The 12723-nt window shown below is 51.4% G+C and overlaps 1 protein-coding gene across 1 annotated transcript; it reads left to right on the top strand.

The window, feature by feature from the left end:
• Positions 1-1812: 1812 nt before the first annotated feature.
• Positions 1813-12723, top strand: NECAP2 (NECAP endocytosis associated 2). The gene is made up of 8 exons (XM_019541460.1): positions 1813-1931; positions 2918-3018; positions 4391-4495; positions 6190-6271; positions 7704-7812; positions 9140-9317; positions 10437-10512; positions 11219-12723. Exons 1-8 carry the CDS (start codon positions 1840-1842, stop codon positions 11265-11267), a joined length of 792 nt encoding a protein of 263 aa, XP_019397005.1. The 5' UTR covers positions 1813-1839; the 3' UTR covers positions 11268-12723.

A 12723-nucleotide genomic window follows, 5' to 3' on the forward strand; every position in this document is an offset into this window, starting at 1 on the left:
CCAGTTACATAAACTCAGTCCTGGCAACTCCCATCATCTCTCTGCTCAGCTGCTCCACTTCAGAGTCATGGGGCGAGAGCTCAACCAGCCCCCAGGCACTGCGCAGGGCCAGCAGCATGCAACACGCTCCACCTCCGCGTGGGTCCAGAGGAGGATCTGGTCTGCTGATCATGGGCGAGTACATGACGCGTGACTGCGAGGTTTCCTTTTCTGCTTGGGACGCGCTTCCCGTATTTGCTCTGGAGTTGACTTGCACTTCAGTTTGCAGCTTGGGTTGGAAACATGCGATCTTCAAAAAATGCCTTGATGCCCTTGCTGGAGTCATCTGACCCCAGCAGCCTTTCCTGTCCCAGAGCAGGGAGGCTGGTAAGGTCCCCATGATCTGTACGGTCCCTTCCAGCCCCTAACAACTATGAAACCACTGTCTGCTCTATGTTATCCCATGGTAGGGGTGTATTCAAAGGAAAAGAACCAGTCATTTAAAAATACTGGTTTTAAGGAAGTTTCAGGCTTGTAATATATGTTTGCAATTGTTTAACTCCCTAGCTCATTGCTAGTTGTGCTCATGCTGAAGCATCTGCCCCACCACAGGTTTGGAAAGACATTTATTTCCCTGCTTTGTCTGCACTTCTGGGGTCTCGAAAGCAGGTAACCTCTACCTAAATCCTGGCTAAAGGACCCCTACTTCTCTTCAGGCCTAGGGCGCAGTATGCCTTAAGGCACGGATCCCATGAGATGCACCAAATGTTTTTTTTTTTTTTGCAGATGCTGTGACCCTGCCAGAGGCAGCTTCTACTGCCCTCCAGCTCACCGCTGCATCTTCAGCCAGGTGCTGGCATGCCACAGCACAGCTCTGGGGGGCCAGAGGAGAGCTGTGATCTCCAGGGGCAGTGGGGGCTGGTATTCGCGTTACATTCCCGGCTCATCCCTAAGCCGCCGGAGGGCCTGGCCCTCACGCTCTCTGCTAGTTTTGCCGGTCTCGTGGATCCCTGACGCAGGTCCTACACCCGCCCCTCTTGTCCATTGGCTCGTGCGCAGCTTTGCGGGGCCGACACCAGGCACGAACCCGCTCCCACGGCCGCGGTGCGGTGCGGGAGGCTCGCTCCGCCAAGCCCTGCTAGTATAACGGGGACTTCTACCAGTTTGGTTACCCAGGGAAAAACGCCCCGACACCGCAGAGCCGGCGGCCAACCCACCACCCCTGTCACAACGCAGTGCGCGCGTGTGGGGGCAAGTGTTCAGCTGCTCTGCTTTCTGTTCCCAGTCCTATTTCCTGTTCTGCTTTCTGCTCCCAGCCCTGTGCGCTATGCCCTATCAGCTGCTCTGCTTTCTGTTCTGTGCCTGGTCTGCTGCTCTGCTTTCTGCTCCCAGCCCTGTGGCCCTTGCATCATCATCAGCTCTGCTTGCGGTTCTGTGCCTGATCTGTTGCTCTGCTTGCTGCTCCCTCTATCTGCTGCTCTGCCTGGTTTGCTGCTGCGCCTTGTGCTCCCGCCCATCGGCTGCTCTACTTTCTGCTCTCCGTCCTTCCCCTGCCCATCAGCTGTTCTGCATTCCGCTCCCAGCAGCCTTCGCGCCCGGGGCTCGGCGGCCGCTCCCATTGGCCGGGCCGGGCCGGGCCGCGCCGCGGTCCTCCAGGCGGGAGGGAGGCTCCGGGCATGGGTCGCTCTACCCCGCCGGCCGTGCCATAGAGCCCAAAAGCACGCCCCCCCTTCTCCCATTGGCGGGCCGTCCCACCCACAGAGACGACGCAGAAACGCCCACCCAACTACCGCAGGGCCGCTCTAGCCGGTGCCGGGCCCGCGGAGGCGGGGTGCGGGCGGACTTCCGGGTGCGACAGCGATGGCGGACGGCGACTACGAGTCGGTGCTGTGCGTGAAGCCCGAGGTGCACGTGTATCGCGTGCCGCCGCGCGCCTCCAACCGCGGACACCGGTGCGCCCCGAGGGGGGGCAGTGGGGGGGGCCCGGGCAATGGCGGGGGCAGTGACGTGGGGTCCAAGCGCGGGGCGGGGGCGGCCTCCTGCCTTGGTGCGAGGAGAGGTCTCTCCGTGCGCTTAGCGATGGATCCAGAAACACGAGGTTCCCGGTTCGTTGGATCCAGCGTCCGGGGGGTTCACAGCACAGCGCCCGTACCCGAATAGGGAGGAAGTAGTTGCACGTCTCCGCTGAAGTGCGGGGCTTTCCTGCCTGATACACGCTGGCAGGAGGGGAAGCTGATCCGTGGTCACGGAGCGAAACTTGGCGGTGACAGGAGGCAGCTGACGGCCCGGCGGTCCCTGCTCAGCCAGCCGGACAGCTTCCCCAAGCAGGCTCCTTGTGCACGGCTCCCCGTCAGAGTGCTGCGCTAATTGTTTAATTGCTCGGGGGCAAAGGGCTGTACGTCTTTGTGGCCGGCTCTCTGAGCAGAAGCGGGCGGTGAGGATGAATACCACCTCTGTCTTCCGAAGCAGAAATCGGTGCGCGTAGGGGCTTCGGTTACGAGAGCGAGTGAGTTGGGAAAGGACCAATCGAGCGAGGAAACGCCTCTTGCACTGGGCTGGATTCTTGTGTGCAATTTGCTTGCTTCATGGTGACTTCGCCCTCCTTCCCCAACTCTACTCCTGGGTGTTTGCCCAGGCATACCAGATGGATAGAAAATAACTAAGGCGCTGGTTCTGCAAGTGCCTCTCTCATCGTGTCTGTACGATGCCTCTGTCTCCAGGAGAGGAACTTTCTCTGTATGCGCCCGGTGCAATGGAGTCCCGGTCTCTGCTTTATGCCTTTGAGCGCTACTGTAGTTTAGTTGATAAGAACATCATCAGTCCCAGGTGTAAGTATCTCTGAGCACTACTGTGAGACGCAGAGTAATCAGAGGGACTTAGCCGTGTAGCCTGGGACTGGGGAGGTTTTTCAGACACTAATGACAGTTTCTACCCGCAGGGCTGCAGAATGGCAGCTGGACCAGCCAGCGTGGAGCGGCAGGCTGCGGATCACGTCGAAGGGGAAGATGGCATTCATCAAACTTGAGGATAAGACTACAGGTAAAGGGAAAAGAGTGCAGCATTTGTGTGTGTGAGACCTGGGGCTTCCTCCATTCACCCGCAGCTTGAAAGGGGCTACCATACAGAGCAGGCTCATGGATCCTTGTTAGAGCAACCGTGGTGAGGAACGATCCACGCACTTGGCTGTGTGCACTGGAGGCTGGGGTCAGGGACACCTCCCAGAACTACCCTGCAGCTGAGAGAATGAATTCGGTTCCCTTTAAAATAAATATGTGGAAAGTCCATGGGTGCTTGTATGTTGGTGCTAAAATGCCTTAAGGCAGCTTCTTCCTCTTCAAGGAGGTTTGCTGAGGTTTCCCACATGACTTGCAACTGTATTTGGTTCTGGATTGATCAGCTCCTCAGTTCTTTGTGGTACCTGGGTGCCCCAATGATGCACAATAGTTAAAAGCTGTGGAAGGGAACTCAACTTGAGCAGCGGGTTTAAAGCCCCCTTTCCCCCTTTTGTGGCAGAATAACCTCAGCTAGATGCTGATTTGTTAGCTCTTCAAGGCATTTAAGAGGCTGAGCAGGAAGAAGCCTTGCAAACTGCAAAACTATAGTCTGTGCTAGGGAGTCTGTCTTTAATGAAATCAGGGGGGAAAAATCTGGTTAGCCCCTACAACTAGTATCTCCTGCCCTATCCCAGTAGTTTCTGTTGGAAACGCTTCCTGTGTGTTTCGCTTTCTTGATGCAGCCAGGTTGGTTCAAAGATGGAACATTTTTCTAAAGAGACGGGCGGCGTTTGTTAGAAAGCTTCCATTCTCCCTGTGCTGCCACTGCTCTTGGTCTGGGTGGAGAGAGCTGCAGGTAGCTGTGGCCCTGTCATTCATTTTCCCTGTCCTGGGGCCTGCTCAGAAGGGGATCAGTCCTTGAAAAGATGCGCAGAGCGTATGCTGCCTGTAGTGATTGCCTGGGCTTTACTACCTCTGTGATTATCCCACTGCTGCCAGGACTTCCTGACCATAGTTCTGGGGCTGGACTGGCCCCAGGTCATGTAAGTGAGCTTGCTCTCAGTCACAGCTGTGTAAGAAGAGCCTTATGTTGAGAACTGAGAATTGGGTTAATGGATTTCAGCCCCCAAAGGACATGTAGTGTAGTGGTTGGACTGGTTTCTCAGTCTGGGTTTCTGTCTGGATTTTATCCTCTGCTGTAGGCTTCCTGGAAGACGCTGGGTAAGTAGGTTAACTTCTCTGTTGATATGTGCAGCTTGTAAATACCTAATACCTTGGTGTATCACTGTGTTTAATTCCCTAGCCTGTGTAAGCCACTATCCCTGTGCGTGCTGTGCTCTGGGACATGGCACTGTTGTGTTGGCTCCTTTTCTTTAGCATTAAGAGTCCTTGCCCTTCACATACAATTCTGTTTCTAGGGGAGCTCTTTGCCCAGGCCCCCGTGGACCAGTTTCCTGGCATCGCTGTGGAGAGTGTGACGGATTCCAGCCGATATTTTGTCGTTCGGATTGAAGATGGAAATGGTAGGGGAGGTTTTAAGCTCTCTTCTTTCCTAGCAGCATACTAAGGCAAGCATGTTTCTTGATGAATACATTTTTAAGTTTATCTTGGAGGTTTCCGTTGGCCTGGTCCAGATTAGTCTTCCAGCTAGGAAGGATTCCTCATTTCAAAGGACTAAATAAACATTGCATCTCGGAGGCAGAGTAAAAACCTAGGGGAGTAGAATGAGGGGCCTTTCATTCCTTGGGATACTAGATCAGATCCATCCAAAGTCAGGACTCGGCACTGGTATTTCAGCAACCTGTGTGGATTGAACAGAAACCAAAGATAAATTACAGATTTTCACTGCTTCAACTGAAACCAGTTTGAAAACCAATAAGTTGGCATGTGGGCTTATTTAACCAATTTTTAAGTTGTGCTAGACTGATCTAACATGTTTCTGTGCCAGTGTATTTGCTGACCCAAGCTGAACTGATAAGCAGTGTTGAATGTAGCCTGAGAGGTTCTGCACACAAGGTTGCCCCAGGGTAACTCAGTCAGTTTTATATGAACTGGTGTAACTTGGTGCCCAGGCCAGGCCTGAATTCAACTCCTAGTGGGAAATGAAACCATGTTACAGAGAGCACTGTAAAGTGACAGGCTCAGCAGAGAGGAAGGGAGGGCTGCAGCTGGTAGGGGTGGAGATATCAAGGGGCAGCACGAGGAAACTGATGATGCTGGGTTAGTCGTGTGCATAAATCGCACAACTTCAGCACCAGTATAGCATTAAGTGTCAAAGTATAATTCCCTGACACCTTACTTGGTTGCAGTTGAGACACATGAATTGAGGAGTGGGAAAAAAAATGGTGGTCCATTGTTTTCCTTATCTTAATTGCACCCGTTATTTTGCTAATTTGATTAGCAGCTTTCTGATTTGTAAAGGAGCTTAGTGATAGCTGGCTACTTAGATGTGCTGAAGTGGGGGAGATGCAAGGTCGTAGAAGAGGACTGTGAATTTCCAAGACCCTGGCAGTGACTTGGTATTGAGGATACATCCTGCATTTCCACAGCAACTTGTGCTCATTTACTTGTCACCAGCAGCATAAGGAGAAGGTCCTGAAAGCTTAAAAATTAGAAGTGAGGAATAACATTCAGGTTGAGGGATAGAGCAGTGAAATGCTGATTGAGTTTTGCAGGGAATGATCAAAGGAGGGGTAAAACATGGCCTATGATAAAACATAGAGGGGATTGCAAACTGTGAGACAGCTGTGTACTCCGTGACAAGGACCAGTAAAGGTGCTGAGATTTTGCCCTGACTCACTGCAGCTGTCTCCTAATGGATAAAAGAGTTCACACTGGTTACCTAGTGCTGCCTCCCCTTTCCTGCTCTCACCGCCTTACCCCTCTTGATGCACTCCTGACACTGAAAGGGCCTGTTCTGAAGTTGCAAGTGCTGCCTTTTTTAGGGGAACAGTTGAAAACACTAGGGTCTGTGTAGCAGGATAGACAGGCCACTTGTTCAAGGTACTGTGTAAGGGAGGAGGGTGCTTCCTTGGCCTCTGCCAAGCCTCCTGGCAGCATCTGGGAAGGGATGTAAGATTCTGCTGCTAAGCATGTTCTCTGGAAGCTGTGGGACATGTGACCCCACGATGCAGGGGAAGCGAGAGTCCATGCTGGCTGAGCTGGAGGCTCACCACTTCGCTGCTGGTCCCAGTGCTTGCTCTCCTTTGTTTTGCAGGGCGCCGCGCATTCATTGGCGTGGGGTTTGTGGACCGAGGTGACGCCTTCGACTTCAACGTTGCCCTGCAAGACCATTTCAAGTGAGTCGTCTCTGCCTCATCTTGGTGACTTTTTGCAGCATCTGCATGGTGGCAGTTGCATGCTGAAACTGCCGGAGGAGGAAGCTGTTGGCTTGCGACATGCTTAAGCAGGGAAGCCCAGTCAGCGGGGCGGTGGGCTGGATAGGAAGCCTGCAGATTCCTCTGAACCAGCTCGGTTCCTGTCTCCATACAGATGAAGTCATTAGCATCAGTGCTTGTCCTCTTGAAGATTTCCCCAGCCCCTGGAAAAGGAAGCATTATTTGATGACATGCACGCACAAGTAAAAGCCCATGATCACCTCTTCCCAATTAATATTGCCTAAGCTTCCTTCCCTCATGCTGCTGGCTTCCTAACCCTTTTGTGGTCAGAGAAGTGGGGATGCAGCCACTCAGAAATGACTTCATTGTAACTCCAGCTGGTAGCAGAAGATGGAGCTGTGCCCAAACCTATAGTTCCTTCTCCTGCCTCTATGGCAAGTGCTGGAGCATATTGGATCAGAACAGCGTGGAAGGGACTGTGCTGTCTCTTGCAGCTTGGACAGGCCTGCCGATCCAGGGGGGCTGCCATCATGGGTGCTATTAGGAGAAGCTGCTCTGAACATTACAGCAGCCGGTTAGTCCTCAAGACCCTTGAGCATAGTTTAGGAGTCACGACCGCAGCGGAGCATGCTTGAAGCCTTTTTCTGGGCAAAATAGTTCTAAAAAAAATCACTGCTTCCTTCCTTATCCTGCCTTCCCTGCACATCACTTTGGTGTTGCCCATAGATTATGTTTCTAGAATCCAAGCAACTCTGGGTTGAGCAAGGGACAACTCAAAAGTGACCTAGTTGAGAACCTGGGGAAAAATGTCTGAAGCCTGAAATTGCTAGTGGTTTCCTGTGTTGTCTTGCACTGGCTTTCTCAGTAGTTTCTTGGGCCAGCATGTGCAGTTCAGTCAGTTGAGCACTGGCAGCCTGGAAGCCAGCGGGCGGTAAACAAGTGAAATGCTGCTTATAATGATGATGATGATTATTTATTACTTATAATTTATTGTTTTTCATTATTACTTGCTATTTGTTTGTCATTTCTTATTATTCATTATCGCTTGCTATTTCTTTACTATTTCTTGCTACTTAATGTGCTTATTTATTATTACTATTATTTATTTTATAATTTAGTCTTATCATCCCTTTTACTATTGATTATTATTTTCATTATATTTTTAATTTATTTTTATTACTTAATTTCTATTCGTTGATGCTGTTGTTAGTTGGCCAGGGCCAGAAGAATGCCCAGAGCAAACGGTATAAATGACCCACACAAACAAGAGTCTAAAGATTCATTGTGCCGCTACCATAAGGGAAGCCACTTGTTTTGAATAGGACTTTATTTGGATGTTGGCTCTTCCTGCTGTTGCCCTCCTCATTTAATGACTTTTATTTGCCCCTCGCAGGTGGGTTAGGCAGCAAAGTGAATTCGCAAAACAGGCCCAGAACCCAGAGCAGGGGCCTAAACTGGACCTGAGCTTCAAGGAGGGACAGACCATCAAACTCAACATTGCGGTGAGGTACTTCTCTTACCTAGTCTGCTGCCTCCCCCGGCTAAGCCTGGGTAGCATGACTAGTCAGATGGATCCTTTAGTTTGATGTGTGGCTTTGCCCCTTGGAGCTTGTCCATGTGAGTGCTGACACCGGCAAGCCTGAGCGCAGCCACCAGTGTACACCCACACACCTGCCCCAGACTGGGGCGACCCTGGGTTTGCCCCCACTGGCTGCTTTCTTCATAGTATCGTAGTTTGTAGGGTCGGAAGGGACCTGAGCAGATCATCGAGTCCGACCCCCTGCCATGGCAGGAAAGAGTACTGGGTCAGATGACCCCGGCAAGGTGTACATCCAGCCTCCTCTTAAAGACCCCCAGGGTAGGAGCCTGCACCACTTCTCTTGGAAGTTGGTTCCAGATCCTAGCTGCCCTGACCGTGAAGTAGCGCCTCCTGATATCTAGCCTGAATCTCCCCTCTGCCAGCTTGTGACCGTTATTCCTGGTCACTCCTGGTAGTGCACGGGGGAACAGGGACTTCCCCAGCATGGTCCCTTCTGATTTCATGCTGGAGACGGAGGGCTCCAGAGCAGATGCAAAGGGACCAGCCAGGCGGTGCCTCGCTGATGAATTTCCAGTCGTGCTGTATGTTCACAGATGCAGGTAAGTGGGTCATGCTAGGACCCCTCACAGCCAGGGCCCTCTGTAGGTGAGCCCTTGGGGGTGTATAGGGCTGACTGGCCAGAATGAAGTGTGGCTCTGTGCCCTGCCTGACCCACAGAAAAGCTGCATGGTTGACTGTGATTTCGATGGTGATCTAGTGGTGAGTGGTTCTGCATGTTTCCAAAACCCCATCCCTGTTCCCAGCCAGAACGTGTGTGTGGAGGGGAGGGTATTTCCATTCCCCATGATAGAAAAACATGAACTGGTTTAGCTACAAGGCCACGAGAGGCTGTAGCACCTGCCTCCTTTGTACCTCTCATACTTCTTGGGCTGTGCTGGACAGGAAGAATGAACAGTTTTGTACTGAAACCCTCTCACAGGAGGTCACTCGCATACCCTACCTTTGGGGGTCTTAAACATCCCCTCAGCGTCAAATCACAGGGGGAATGAGGCTGATATAGCTCCCAGCTTCAGATGCCAGCTCTGTTCTGGACAGTCTGGGTTCAGTGCCTGGGGCTGGCTGAGATGGCCACGTTCACAGTGGAGTGTAAAAGGTACTGGCGCTTTGCTGTGCTCAGCAGCAGCTTGTGAACAGCTGAATGGCTGGTGGGGGGAGTGGAGCTGGGCCAAAGCAGTATGTCCTGCTCTGTGGGGTCGCAGGCTGCATCTTACGTGGAAATTTCCCTTCAGAATATGAAGAAGAAGGAAGGAGCTGCAGCGAGCAGCAGATCGCGCCTGTCGGGGCCAGGGGGCCTGAGCCTACTCCCACCTCCCCCTGGAGGGAAGGGGCCAGCTGTGATCCCTCCCTTAGGGGAGCAGCCTCCATCATTTCCCACGCACTCCCAGCTACCAGGCCCTGCTAACCCAGGTCTGTTTACAGTGGAAATGCTTGCTTCTCTTTGGGTCTGTCTAGCAGTCTGGATCCCTGTACCACCCAGTGCTATGGTAGCAGGTCTCTCTTGGTGCCCTCTGGCATTTAGCCACATAGCACTTGAGTCGATGAGAATTACCCCCCAGGAGAGGTGTAGCTTTTGATTCTTTTTAGGCCAGTTCCTTAACCTGAGCAAGCTGTTTTGGATGCCCATGGCTGCATGTTTTATGGGGTGGTGCTAATTTTAGACAAGCATCTTGTGTTGTGGGCTGTGCAGTTGGTGAGATTCAGACCCTGACTGATCTCTAGGGCTTTGCTGGGAGCTACATCTCTCTCCAGGCTGGCAAGGTGTGGCCTGGTCTCTGTCAGCCCTGGTATCTCAAATGAGCGTCACGCTCAGTGGAGAACGTAGTCTGTTTCATGGACAGACAGTTGAGATCAGCTTCACTAGGGAAGCATAGCCTGCTAGTGGTCTGTGTGTAAGGAGATCCAAGCAGACCTGCGAGAAGCTGCCTCAGAGCAGCTGACCTGGCTAACTTGGTGCGGTAAATCAAATGCTGTCCATCTGCTGGAAGGCTCATGGCCAGCGTTGACTACCAACCAATGCCTCACAAGCCAGGTATTATCAGAGCCAGCCTCCTTCATGATATAACTTTATATCAAACCCAGTTCTCCATCCTCCAGATATTGCAGCCTTTATTTAGCAAGGTGAAAAAGAGGAGACGAAATCAGGAACGTAGGAACTGCCATGTAGGTCTGCCAGCCAGGGCAATCATTGTATGAAAAACATGTTGTGTCTGAATGTGGTTTCTGTTGCCCTTTCCTGGCTTGCACCGCTCTGCATTGCAGACCTGCAGTCTCTTAGTAATGTCTGCATCTACCTTGATCTGTTCCATGAAAGTCACCTGCATCAAAGTTACTCTGATAATTAATGGATTGAAAAGCCCCTTTAGTTAAACTGGGAACAGCTGAACTGGCCTAGACTATGTGCATTGGCAAAGTTGAGGGGTTGCTTTTGGGCCCTTAGAAATAGGTGTGCATGGGGAAATAAGCTCTGGTGCGGAAATCTGATCTCTGTCTCTCTTCTGATCCTCTTTGTTTCCTGATTTCTGGTAGATACCCCTTTGCCTTGGCCACAGCCCAGCGCTGCCGCCACCACCGATGTCTGGGGAGATTTTGCCAAAGCTTCAGGGTAAGGCCCTCCCTGATCTGTAGCATGTTTGAGCGCAGCTGGCTTCCTGGGTGGGAATAGCCATGTTCTGGTGATGATGGATCTCGTGCTATATGGACAGCCCTGGAAATCAAAGCCATCTCTCTCAGGCAGTTCAGTGCTGCCAGTAGTGCTTCACACCGTTACCTCACATCTTTCCCTGAGCTCTGAGTGAGAGGGGAACGGTTCAAACCAGCAGCTGGCCAGTGGGGGTTCAAAGAGGAAGCCTATATCTGTTAGAAACAGCACTGAATCCATGAGGACCGAGTCTGCCAAGCCTTGCGTTATTCCCGTACCGCTTTGGGGCAGCATAACCGAGCTGTGGTGCTGAACTAGTAGAGATCTGTTTGCAGCTCTGGCAGTATCTTTATCGAGAGCAAGCTGTGCCGGGGTGACTGGCTCATGGTTAGCCTAGCCTGGGTGTAAGCAGCCATGCAAGTTACTGTGTCCTCACAGGTGCTGTTACTCACCTGTGCATGCCCAGGGCTCCTGAGGCTGCACCTCCTCGTTCTTCCAGCAGCAGTAAACTGGGCGGCTGTGATTCCTCCCCGTTAATTGTGGGAGAACTTGTCTGCACTGAGATCATGGGGGTGAATCAGTCTTGGCTTGAGGGCACAGCTCTTCGAGAGCCAACCTCAGGCCGAACACTCGGACACCTAAAAGCCTCCTGTCGTTCCCCCCTCCCCAGGTCTGCTTCCAGCCAGAATCAGCAGAGCACGGGCTGGGTTCAGTTTTAATCAAGACGTCTCTTTCTGCTTTCCTGCGGGGACATTGAGGAAGGAACCTCTTCTCTTCACTGTGGACCAAACGCCGGGGGAAAGCAGCCCAACGCCCTCATGCCAAAGAGCGCAGGCTGAAGCCCCCAACCCCTCCCTCGTGGCAGCCTCTGTCGTTTCCGTGGGCATTACAGGAAAGGCGCGAGAGCCATGCAGAATCAAGTGTCCTGTGACTGCCATGCTGAACTAAGTGCTCTGGCGCTGGGGAGTGAATGCCTTAACCCTGGGAGCCTGTGTGTGCTCCTGGGAAAAACCCACAGCAGGGGCCCTTAATTCAGTGCTCAGATCACAGTCGACATGGTGGGTGCTGCTCTTCTCCAGACCAGCACGCTGCGGTGCTTGCACGTATCCAGGAATGCTCCTTTTCGCGTCTTCTTCCCTTTGCTTTCTATAACCGCACTGTGGTTAATGCGAATGAAGGTCACCAAAGACAGATGTGACTTTTGTTCCCTTCAAGCAGCAGAAGGCTGGAGGAGAGCTAGGAGCGGTATCGGAAGACTTGGGCTTGCTTTAAGTCTTCTCTGTATTTTGCTGGCTGCTGCTGGTGGTCTGTGCAATATGTAGGGAGCTGTGCTGGCCTGTGCAGCAGAGGGTCTAACGGGCCAACAACTGGCTACCAGTGACTAATAATGCACTGCTGGGTTGTCCCCTGTACTCTTCTCACCTTGAATGCTTCACACAGTAGAAGAACCATTCCCCGTCTCAGAGTATGACGGATGAAGGAGCGTTCATATAAAGGGGTCACAGCCTTTAACACTGTCCAGCATCATCCTGTCTGCAGCTTTCCGAGAGCAAACTCTGCATTTCTTCATAGTTTCCAAAGTGCCTTCATGTCACTAACAGCCTGCAAAGCTGTTAACAGCCAGCTGGGAAATTACTGAGCACTTAGACTTGCAGTCAGTCAGACCAGAGAGGAGTTCTTAGCTGGATCTCACTGTGTTTTAAATAACCGTATCTAAGCGAAACTCTGAGATTCCTTGTTCCCTGCCCAAAGGTGTTTGTTTTTTATTGTTCTTTTATTTTTAAGAGAGATTTTTGCTTTTCACAGATATGTTATTAGTCCATGACATAGCTAGATGCGATGAAGGACAGAACTATATTGATCTTTAATGGAGCTGGGCTTATATTTTCTGGGTTTTTTTTCCTTTAAAACAAACCCCACAATATTTTCTTATCTATTTATATTGAGGTGAAGGCCTATACCAATGTGAAGTACTGCTCTGGTTTCAGTGTTCCAAGCTTTACCTTTTTTTTCATTTTACACCAGATAATGAGTGTTTGATTTCTGATGTTAAATCTATCCTGAGGATTAGTTTACCCTCTTTTAAGCAGTTAGAAAAGCACACAGGGAAAAAAAAAAAAACGGGTGGGAAATGTTGTATATTAAATAAGTAATAAAATCATGTTTCAATGGTAA

This window comes from Crocodylus porosus, unplaced genomic scaffold, assembly GCF_001723895.1.
Source record: "Crocodylus porosus isolate Cpor-Errol unplaced genomic scaffold, CroPor_comp1, whole genome shotgun sequence".
Lineage (NCBI taxonomy): Eukaryota > Metazoa > Chordata > Crocodylia > Crocodylidae > Crocodylus > Crocodylus porosus.